Raw genomic sequence first — 11,305 nt, forward strand, 5'->3', positions numbered from 1 at the left:
CCCACCTAAGTGTGGTTTTATCTATTCGAACAAGGCTTCGGCTGCTGGAGTTGAGTCCCAGCCTGGATAGCTGGCTTAATTTTTGAGGAAGCTCCCCAAAACCGCATGGGGTGTGTAAGCAGAGGAGTGGGTACCATAAGGACTCAGGCATCAGCGCAAAAAGCTCCTGCCCCGTCTCACTCAAGAGGGCTCAACCCGAGTGCAACATAGAGGAAAATAAATTATACGTACCGATCTCAGCCCACGTGTTACGCACACACCTTGCTTTTTCAGTGAAGGCGTTTGCAGATGGGGTTAAGGGGAGATATAAGGAGGCTTGGTGTGCTAGGGAGCTGCTGGTGGTGACTGGCAGGTGAGGGAGCTTTTGGGAAGGACGTTTCTGTTTCATTTGCCTCTTCCAAGCTTCCCAGAAATCTGGTAAGCAGATTTGCAGACTACACGCTCGCCAAATTGAATCACTGCCCTGGAGATGCCTTTTGGATGATGAGACCAAAGCTCTTCAACTTCTCTCCATGGAGCCAAGCCATCACAGCCCAGACATCGGGCTCAAAGGATTGATGGCCCCCAGGTGTTGCACAACCCTCTGGACACCCACGTGTCCCCAGAGAAGTGGCATTTTCCAACAACACACAGGACCGCTTGCCCAGAGGATCAATACGGGGTACCCCAGCTCCATCAATCTCTTTCCTGCATGGGTTATTAAGCAGCCCTGAAGCCTGGCCCTCCACAAGGGTGGGGGTTTTTTTGGAGGCCTTCAAGGCAAACCAAACCACAGCCCACCCTCCACACACTCCTGGCTTCCACCCAAAAAAATCCCCTTAGATGTTATTTTAATGGCATTGTCCTTCTCAGCAAGGAGGAGGCTGCAGGTCCTGCATCTCCACAGAGCCAGGCACTTCCAAAGGGCTGCAAAACAGAGGTCTGGGCACCTCCTCTCTGGGGACCCAAGTTTAACTCACCTCCCCGAGCCCCTAAAGCTGCAGGCTCTGCTCCAAGGAAGGCAGAGATCTTCCTCCTTTTCTTCTTATTCCTCCTCTTCTTCCTCCTCTCTTGCCTGAGCCCTGCAGAGTCCCCACCACAGGGATTTAGGATGTATGGGGTTGCCCCAGTGCATCACCCCCAAGGGCACCTTTAATCCCTGGGTCCCCCACAGAGGGACCACCCCAACGGTGACCCTCCCCACCAAGCCTTTTCCCACCCACGATGGATGCGGCACCCTCAAGACTTTGTACCTGAAAGGGGAAACTCCCCCAGGAGAGCCACTAAACACTTTCAGTAATTAGCAATTAGCAGCACTGATGAGCTCCCCCTAGCCCCTCTGAAAGCAGCTGAGCCTGATGTTAATGAGGTTTCTTGCTAATTATAGCAGGCCAAGCTGCCTCCTGGCCTTGGCGAGGGGGCTGCGGGCTGAAATGCAGGCAGCGACCACACCGAGCTTCTGGCTAAAAACCTTTCTGGATTCCTTGTGCTATAAAAAAAGCGCTGGGGTTAAGTCAGGACAGCAATCCCGCGGTGCTGAGCGCTCCTCTATTCCCAGAGCTGGGAGCACCAAAGGATGCTGTTCCCGGCGGCTGGCTGTGCTTTCTGCTCGCAAGCTGGTCCTCTCTCATTTATCATTTTGAATAGTTCATGCCAAATAACGTGGGTTTCTGCCATGCCCGGCATTGCACCGACCTGGAGCTCAAGTCAGCAAGGAAATACAGTCCCTTGGACAAGCCTTGGGGACATCAGGGACTTCAGTGATGCGCCCAAGGACACCCAAAACCTCTGTGGCGTGGTGAAAGGCTCGAGCAGACATCCAGCATCCCAATAGGCTTTTAATCCCTCTTGGGCTGGGTTGTTAGTGCGGCCCCAAGCTGCTGGGTTTGGGGTTGGCGAGCGAGGCTGAAGGCTGTGTCTTCGTAGCTACTGGGCTCTTCTCTCCTCATCCCAGCGGCTTCGTGGTCGGGCTGGCTCTCGGCTGACCCGAGTCCCCGGCACCCAGCAGCACCAGCGCCTCCCAAAAGCGTCTTTTTTCCCAGCCAGCCCCGAGCACCCGGGCAGCAAACAGGCTGCCAGACCACAAAACCTCAAGCCCAGCTTGCACCATTCAGCTTACTTGGGAATGCCATAAAAAACCCTAAGATTAAAACAAACAAAACCCCCCAGCCCTCGCTTCCCCTTGGTCAGCTCCCCAAGGCTTTAAAGCCCCAGTGTTGCCCTCACCATATGCAGAGCCGCGAGTGAACAAGCAGCCCCCAGCGGCATTTCCCACTGCTGGCATTCAGGATTTTAATTAAGATGCTGGAAAGGAGCAGTCCCAAATTGCTCTCTTGGCCCGGCCCCTCGATGGGGTTCGTTTTCACCCCACGGGAGGGATGTGGGTATATGAACGAAGGTGGGATTTAACGAAATCCTTGTAGAGAAAGCCCTTGGCTAGATGCAAGCAGCCCCAGGAAACATCTTTGGGAGCTGTAAGAAGGGAAGGGGTGTCCGTGCGGGTTTCGTAGCAGGGAGGGGAGGTGGGATAAGCGGTTTCCCCAGGCTGCGATGCTCCGGAGGAAGCCCCGCTGTGTACGCTCCCCGGGCACGCATCTCTGCCTGCGCTTTCCCCATTGCTGGGAGACGGAGGGAGCCAGGAAGCCACGTGGTGCTGAGGCTCAGGCAGAAGGTAAGGGAGATGCCCGGCCCGAATTTAAAGGGTGTATTCCCCACCACGCACCCCTTTGCTACAGTCTCCCTGAAAGGGAAACAGCATGATAGAATAACCCCGTCCCCGCGTTCGCAGGCATGAGAGCATCACGTGTGTTTGCTAACTTGGCTTTTATTGCCACAGGACACAGCAGCAGACAATGTGATAGGTCGCTACGGGGGGGGACACGGGCGTGTTACAACACAGGTCTTCCAGCACATTCACCTCGAACGGCAACGCAGCACTCTGCATCAGGCGGGAGGGAGGGAGAGAAACGATGCCGCAGGGAGAAGGTGCTGCTAGCTGCAAGCCCTGCTCCTTTCCGTGCCTTTGCTGCCCCATCTCTGTGCAAAAAGACAAATTCTCAGGCCACGGTGATTTTCCCTTTGGGGACAGGGCAATTAATAAGCAGACAAGGGAGTCCCTGCAAGGAGCATCGTTTGCACCTCCCGGTATCGGCTCCGTTGCATCCACGCTTCAAATTGCCACCCAGCGGTTTTTCTCACGCTGTGCTCAGCTGAGTCGCAGGGCAAAGGCATTGACGGGAGAAGCTGCCCCGGGAATACTGTTCCTCTAGGATGAAGAAGTGTGACCTTAGCCTAAGGTTTCAATGTACATCAGAAATGCAGTCTGTCTGATTTGCCTCCCCTTGAAGATGGGCTGCCCCGAGCGAGATGGAGACATAAAATAAGGGGCAGTCCCGGCAAAGGCAGAAATCCCAGCAAAGCACCGAGCACACAGTGCCTTCAGCCTGAGATGGAGCAGCAACATCTGCCGCCTTCGCTGCCCTTTGCCCAGGGTTTTATTTACAGTTTTATTAAAGGAGAGTGCGCCAAGGAGCCTGAAATGTTAAAAAACGGTTTTTTAGAAAAGCCAGGGATTAACAGGCTTTTTTTCCCCCACTGTAAACAGATCTCCGTTTTGCTTTTAAACATGCCCTTGGTGCCAGCCCGTGAGCAGCCAGGGAGGGAGAGGAGCTCCAGCAGAGCTGGGGCCCTGCAGCTCCTCCACAGGTGGGGGGTCTGCGGGGGTCTGCCCCTCTGCGAGCCACTTCAGTTCACAAACCCAGGGGAAAACCGGGATGGAAATGCAGCCCCGGGCTCCGACAGACGGACGCTGGTGGCTGCAGATGGGCAAACCAGCTGGTCTGGCTCTTCAGGGAGGGCCACAGCAAAGGCAGAGGGGGACACAGCCCGCCGCCACCCACCGACCCATGCGGTGGGTGGGTCTGGGGGCACCAAGTGGTGGATGTGGGCAACAACCACCTGTCTGGAGCAGCCGACCAGGCTGGAAAGGTTTTGAGTAGCCACCACTAAACACAGGGGATTTTACCCACCAGCAACACTGAGCAGCAGAAGCAATGGCCATTTTCCCCAGGACAGGGATGGCTGACGACAGCCCAGGAGCCAGCACGACCCTCGGGGTCACCCCGGCGTTCTGGGTGCACGCTTCGGGGCACAAACAGACCCAGCAAGCTTTCTTAGGGGAGCGGAAAAACCCATACAGACGTGTTTGTGCTGGGTCTGATCCCCGCTGAAACACCTCTGAGCCTGCAAGGGTTGACCCAACACCACTGAAGTCACCATGAACCACCTTCGCTACTGACTTCAGCCATGCAGGAGGAGGAAGAGGGAGCAAAGGGGTAAGACGGACGAAGAACATCTTCCTTGCCGATGCAAAGCCCATTTGTAAAAACCTACGGGCTTTAAAAGGCTGTTGGACCCCAATCCCACCCTCCCCACATCTTAACCTTCCCCTCCTGGGAGCCAGCACAGCCCCACGAGCTGCCCCTCAACCCTGGGGCTGAAGCAGCGGGTGCCCTCGCAGCAGGATAACCTGTCCCTCGGTCCCGGCTCGGCCGTTGCTCTTGCCTCCGCACCGGGAAGGCTCACTCGGGGATATAGTCCCTGAAGGAGTTAAAGCTGAGGCTCCGGCCTGCTGAGTTCAAGGTGGAGCTGGCTTGCATCTTGGGGATCTTCTCCATCAGCTTCGACACTGTCCTCCTCTTGAAGGAGCCCGGGGAGAAATGCCCCTGTCTCATGAGCTCCTGGTAGAGGGTGTTGAACACTGCCACGGTCTCTTCATAGCTGTCCCGGGTGGAGATCTCGTAGAAAGGAAGCTTCAAGGCTTTGGAGAGGTTTTCGCCATCCTCCGTGGACACCATCCTGTCGAACTGCAAGTCCTTCTTGTTGCCCACGATGACCACGGGGGGCTGCTCGCTCCCGCTGCTCCGCTTGGGGCTCGAGTGGATGTGGTTGATGAGGAAACACAGCCGCATGACCTCGTCAAAGCTGCACCTGTCCGTCACCGAGTAGACCACAGCGAAGCCATCGCCCCATTTGATCTTCTCCTCTATCTGCAGGGAATCCTCCTCCTGCCAGGGCAGACAAGCTTGTATTAACACCAGAAGCCCCAACATCTCCTAAATACCAACACTGCTGGTTGCAACCTAGAAATCCTCCCAAGGGGGCCCGTCACCGTCTCCCTGAAGGGTTTTCGCCCTGGGCTTGCACACAGCAGTGACGTGCAAAGCAACGCAGATAGCCCAAGGCAGGAATTTGTTGGGTTGGGCAAAATGACAGATGGAGACAACAATCAGCCCCATCCTGGTGTGGACGAGGGGAGAGTTAGTGCCCCTAAAGCGGCTACGCAAAGGTAGGGCTGTTGCTAGATGGGAAGGCGGCACAGGGCTCTCCATCGCCCGCAATCCCGGTGCTTGGCGGCTCCTTTGACCCAGCACCCCCCTGCTCCCTCGAGCTGTCTCCCTGTCGTCAGAATGCTCCACCGACGTGGGGAGCAGAGCTGCGCTGCACGCCAGTAAGGGGAATGGGGAAATATTTAGCTGAAGCCACACTGTAATTGATGTTAGAGAGACATAAATTCCCCAAAACATCCTTTTTCTGAGATAAACACATCTTGATCAATATTTCGGATACAACAGATTAAAGCTGGTGGAAGAGCATGGATTGCCTTCAACGGCAAGTCGCACTTCCACGATGGTATTTTCCAGGGTCAGCCAGCTATGAAACGGCGTGAGCTCACCTGTCCCGCCGTATCGAGGATCTCGAAGTGCACCATCTCCCCGTCGATGACAGCCATGTGTCTGTAAATCATTTCTGGAGGAGGACAGACAGAAAAGCATGTGTGAGAGAAGCCCCCGGGTAGCAAATGACAACCCAGGTGGCCTCGATGCAAGCCGTACTGGAGAAGTCAATTTTCACCTGCTGCAACCTACAGCCCATGTGGCCTCTGTTTCGAGTCCACGTCTTGAATTGGTCCTCAGCCTGTCACCCCGCATCTGGAAAGGGCAGCCCTGTGCCCACAGCGTTGAGCTCAGCATCTCTGACGGGCAGCGGAGACCCCCAGCCAGCACCTGGCCGGCTTTCGCCTTGCTGGAAATAAAAGGGCAACGGTGACTGAAGCGTTGGAGCAAAAAGCGGTCATGGAGTGATGCTTCTGCAAATGAAGAGGGGCTCAGCAGGAGCGTATGAAAAGCTGGGTTTTGTTTTAGACCCTGCTCATGCTCCTAACCCAGCCCTTTACCCAGCCGGCGTTGAACTACTCCAAAGCAGTGGGGGAGCGGCTCCCTTCTAACCAAGCAATAAAAGCAGCTGCGAGGCGTGCATCTGGGCAGCTCTTCCAGCACAAAAACCGCTTCAAGCTTCACTAATGTCATCAGGCAGTAAAACCAGCCGGCACTTTGCTTAGCAACCACTCTGGGCGCAGCATGCTCGACGGGACGCCTCACTCCGTGCAGATGGAGCACGTCGGTCACGCCAGGGTTCATGTGCCACTGCATGACAGGGTAGAAACCCTCTTGGCTTGGCCGTCTACAGGATAAACCAGGCACCTTCCGCCTCCTCCGACACGGGGAAGCACCAGGTACACTCAGCCTATGGTCTCTGTGTTTTATCACATCATATGGAGTGAGCCCAACGGGAGGAAGAAGCAGCAGGCAGAGAGGAAAAACAAGTTGTACTCCAGGGGAAAAAAGCATCGCTTACCGTAACAAGCGAGGAGCAGGGATGTAAAGGACAGAGAGGGCAATGGCAGGGTTGTTTTTCAAACCAAGCCTTTCCCGTGGGTCCCCTGTGAACCGGCTGGGTTAGAGCAACACAGATACTTCCCAAATTTCCCATCCCGGTGGGTGACAGCAAGGGTTAGGCAGAAGGATGCACAGGCAGTGACCGGTCATTTCTGGGGCACTTTGGCAGGGACATGACTTCAGTGCCCAAAAAACCTCAAACCCAAATGCAAAAAAAACCCCCTAGAAGCCAGGAAAGCACTAGCCACTGCTCCAGTGGCTTAGATACCTCCTTCCCCTTAAAAGCCACCTCCCAGCAAATTGCTTGAGGATGACTAAGCACGCTGTGCTTCCTTGTGCGATGCTGATGGCTCGCCCCAACAGATTTTGACTTAACAAAACAACAGAAAAGGAAAAAGGGATGCAAGAGCCAGGGAGGTGCCATGATGGCTGGTGGCTTGGACCGCTGCCAGTCTGGTCAAGGAGGAAGAGGAACAAATACGGTGAGTTTGGGAGCAGAGTCGGCTCTGCCAGAGTGGCACTGGGTGCACCGGAGTCTCCAGGCTCTGCCAGTGGCAGCAGCGAAAGCAACGAGAAAAAGGACCTCCAGGCTGAGCCAGTGGCAGCAGCGAAAGCAACGAGAAAAAGGACTTTACCTACCTAGGGTTGGGTCATAGTCTCCAATGAATCTCCTGGTGATGAATCTTACGGTCAATGCTGTAAAAAAAAACCCACAACAAGTCCAGTTACAGTTGTCAGATCAAACTGCAGAGAAACATCGGCTAATTGAGGCAGGAGGGATGGAGCAAAGATCTGCCCCAGCCTCACGGGAAAGTGCCCATGTTGGTACCAGGAGAAGACATCCCAGCAGCGATGCTGCAAACCCGGCCCCATGAGGACCACGGGTTATTGCAGGCTTGGGAAAAATGTCTTCAAAGGCGCCCAAACAGGCTGGGTCACTGCTGCATGCTGGCCGGGGCTGCCCTGTGATGACCAGAAAAGACTACAATAAAGCGGCAAATTGCCAGATCTTGGTGGCAAAAGGTGAGGGTGAAGCAGACTGGGAAAGGATCACGGTTGCCCAGGTGGGTGCCTTGGACCAGTATTGTTACAAACCCTCTTTTCTCCCCCAAAAGTCCTTGGATGATGGCACAGCCCCGTGCAGGCTGTCCTCTGCCTTGCTTCACCCCCTGTACAATGCAGGAAAAGCGCCTCAGGACAGGCAGGAGCCCACCCAGGCTGACAGCTTGCGCCTCACCTCTCCTATGCAGCCTGAAACATTTCCAGAGCTCGTAGACATTGGGCATTTCAAAATAACCTCATTGCAGCCCTGGGAAAAGGTTAGACAGTTTTTGTATGTTCTTTGCAAATGTTTGCATCAAGGACCGAAACCCGTTGCGCGACAGAATGTCCCAGGCAGAGGAAGAGGTCTCTGTCCAGCACCAGGCACCTCTGCCCAAAGCTGCCTGCTCGTTGTCAGCAGAAAAACGCCCGTCACGTCAATGAAATGCAGCCCAACGGCAATGGAAAGCACCGACGGCCCCCACAACATTGGCTAACCCAATCTCTCGCCTTGCCAGAGCACAGCAACCTCTCCTGCATTGCTGCTGTCAGAAACGTCCTTCCAGGTCGCGCGGACGCAGCAGCTCAGGACCCCCGAAAGCGGCAGCAAGAGGTGGTCGGGCTCCGCAGGAGGCGTCCAAGACCGCAGGCGTTTCACCGTGCTCAGCAGACAGCAGCAGGCAAAGTCCAGGCAGAGCTGCACCCCGCGAACGCACCCAGACGGGCAGGCAAAAGGCAGCTCCTCGCACATGGAATTCACTTTCCTGCACGGTTGGGGTTGATAAATTGCATTTTCTGGCCTTGATTCTGCAAAGATTTATGCACGTGCTTAAGTTTTATGCCAGGTGAGTGATCCCCTCGGTGGCCTCCAGCCAACCACTTTCCAACGGCGAGCTCGATGTGGGGGCAAGTCGGTGCCAGGCCAGGCTCTCCCTTTATATCACTGGCGCTGACGGTATAACTGCCTGGATGGGTCTCATGAATTTCAGCACTGTTTGTTTAACCTGACCCAGGCACACCACACGGAGAAAGGAAGGCCGTTGGCACCAAATCTCATGAAATTCATCAAAAGGCCAAAGTCGGAGGAGCACAGGGCACAGCAAACCGGGAGGTCCTCCTTACGCCAGCCATGTGTTGCAGCAAAACCAGCCCCGGAAAGGCACCCGGCGGCATTAGGAGCTGGTGGAGCAAGAGCTGAGCAGATGCCCCAGGGACCAGCCCACCCCTGGGTGAACACATCACCTTCCTGCCATGCCTGCGCCTGGGAATTCACATCCCCAGCATGGGGATGCTGGGCACAAGCGGGGCCCATTGACTCTGTTTCCTCCTTGCAAGGAGTCCTGCTCCCCGGCAGCTCTCCGGCACGCAGTGGGACAAAGCAACCCCCCGCTGCAAAAACACCTCTGCCCCTTCTGTCTGCTGGCACAGCATCAACATGGAGATCAAATCATTTGGCCCGAGTTTTCCTCCTTGCAAAGGCAAGGAAAGGCAGGAACAGCCTCAGCACGACAGTGCGGGCAATTAAGGCCCTCTTATCCAATTACCACATCTCCCTGCACCAGAGACTGGGAGATGTGAAGCCCAAATTATACTCTAATGCTAGGCTGGGTGGAGGTCTGCTGATGCTGGAGGCTTGCCTGATAGCTCCATCAAACATGGTAAGGGCTTTCTGCTCGCTGGGGAAAAGTACTGCCTCTCATCATCTCTCTCCATCCAGCCAGGCTGAAGGAGACAGTCTCGGCTCCAGAGCAAGGTCTTGTTTGAGGTGGGCAAGCTCTCTGGGGACTGAAAAAAAAAACAAAAAATCAAAAAGACTCCTTATATTTTTCCGTAAGGGGCAGCAAAAGCTTTGCCATTGTGCAAGGTCTCTAGATGGGTATTTCCAGCAATGGGGACAGCAGACAGGGCTGAGGCTCAGCAGGCAAATGGCCAGGAATGGGAAACAAGGGAAAAAGCAAAGGCTTTCTAAGGAACAAAGCAATTTGGAGGCGCTGACAATCCTGCTGGTCTGAACGGGGCAGGGAGGCAGCCAGAGTGTACCCGTCACTCCTGCTAACAGAGCATCAAGCTTTGCTAAATGTCCCCAATGTGGCCAAAGGGCCACAAAAACGCATCTGTCCCTGCCCTGGTAAGTGCTGGGTTTTATCACAGTCTCCTGCTCCAGAGCCGGCACACGGGGAAGCCTCCCCTGGCACCGCAGCAGCCCCCGGGGCCACAGCAGGGCCATCATGGTCCCCTCGCCGGCTCCCTGGATGGCACGGGGAGGTGACAAGAGGAGATTCTTGCTCATGAAAATGGGCAGAAGCAGGTGAGATGCTACCAAGCCGTTGGTGAGCTGCTACCAAGCTGTCTTCATTTGAGGAAGAGCAGAGTGAGGCTAGCAATATCCCAAGGGCAGATGCAGGAACACGGCACTGAAGAGCTGGCTGGAGACATGTTTTTGCTTTGAAGCAAAGCTGACATACTTTTTACTTGACTTTTCACACCTGCAGCCTCAAGCACCCCACAAGAAAACCCTGGGAGAGCTGTGAGGAGGCCATGATGCTCGGGCTGAAGGGGAGATACTGGAGAGGCGAGGAGGAGCGGGTGGTGCGTGGCTGCCATCAATTTACCAGCAGTGGAAAACTTGCCCCCAAGGCTACGCCAGGGGCTTACGGCAAGAGAGCTCCTTTGCCTGGCAAGGGAAACCCATGGCTTGGAGCCTGTGACCGCAGAGAGCGAGCGGTCACTCCTGGGCTTTCACAGGGAAGGAGGAATGAGAGCAAAGCCCAAGGCGCTGTTCAGCCATGTGCAGAGCGAGGGCACGACGTACAGAGCCCGCAGTGGCTCGCTAAAACGGGTCGTCTCGTCCAGGACGGGATAACTACTGGGTGGTGGTGATTTGGCAGAGACCGGCGGCCGTGCAGAGGAGGCGGGTGGGGATGTGTCTGCACGCTGGGGCTGCGGTTTGCAGCTTGGCTCGGACCGAGGAGAAACTCCACAGCTCCGGCCGCCGGGGGATAATTCAGCAGCAGCCCCATATCAGCAGCGCTATGGGAACCCGGCTCTGGGTCGTGGAGCTGAAAAAGCAACGGAGCAAACGCAACGGGAGATTCAAACATTATACCTCCTCTGCTCAGAAAAGATCAAAGGAGGTGGTGCAGGATCCAGTCCCTGAGACTCCCTGGGACTGGAGGAGCTTTCGCATCAGCGGGAGAAGCGACCAGTCTTGAAAGAGATCGCCGCAGGTGACCAGCTGCATCGCCTGAGACCCCTTCTGCTGGCAAAGGACCCCCTGGCCAAGCCCAAAGGCTTATTTTTCTACCTGCCTTCATCTCCATCCCCGCCCTCCGGAATATCTTTCTGCAGGGAATTGCCTTTAGGATGCAACAGGGTGGACTTGGAAAGCACTAGCATCTCCGAAAGCAGCTCTCCATCTTTGCAGAGCGAGAGAGCTTTCCTCTTGCCCTTGGATCTTCCCTACAGAGCTGCGTTTCAGGGAGAAAAGTCAGCAGCAGCGCAAACACCCTCTCAGATGCTGTTTCAGAAACCTCTTGCTCTTTGCCTTT

General features: G+C 55.5%; 2 protein-coding genes across 2 annotated transcripts in view; both read right to left on the bottom strand.

Annotated features, from left to right (window-relative positions):
- The window catches only part of LOC103925267 (SITS-binding protein-like), a 23,955-nt gene extending 21,032 nt beyond the window's left edge, over nucleotides 1-2,923 (bottom strand). The window contains exon 1 of the mRNA XM_009333966.1: nucleotides 2,849-2,923. Within this exon, the coding sequence (XP_009332241.1) occupies nucleotides 2,849-2,923 (75 nt within the window). The remainder of the gene's footprint in view (nucleotides 1-2,848) is intronic.
- The window catches only part of LOC103925277 (ras-related and estrogen-regulated growth inhibitor-like), a 13,857-nt gene continuing 5,335 nt past the window's right edge, over nucleotides 2,784-11,305 (bottom strand). The window contains exons 2-4 of the mRNA XM_009333975.1: nucleotides 7,356-7,412; nucleotides 5,714-5,787; nucleotides 2,784-5,045 (exon numbers count right to left, since the gene is read on the bottom strand). Coding sequence (XP_009332250.1) covers nucleotides 4,560-5,045; nucleotides 5,714-5,787; nucleotides 7,356-7,412 — 617 coding nt within the window. The 3' untranslated portion in view covers nucleotides 2,784-4,559. The remainder of the gene's footprint in view (nucleotides 5,046-5,713; nucleotides 5,788-7,355; nucleotides 7,413-11,305) is intronic.

Source organism: Pygoscelis adeliae, unplaced genomic scaffold (assembly GCF_000699105.1).
Source record: "Pygoscelis adeliae isolate BGI_AS28 unplaced genomic scaffold, ASM69910v1 Scaffold420, whole genome shotgun sequence".
Classification (NCBI taxonomy): domain Eukaryota; kingdom Metazoa; phylum Chordata; class Aves; order Sphenisciformes; family Spheniscidae; genus Pygoscelis; species Pygoscelis adeliae.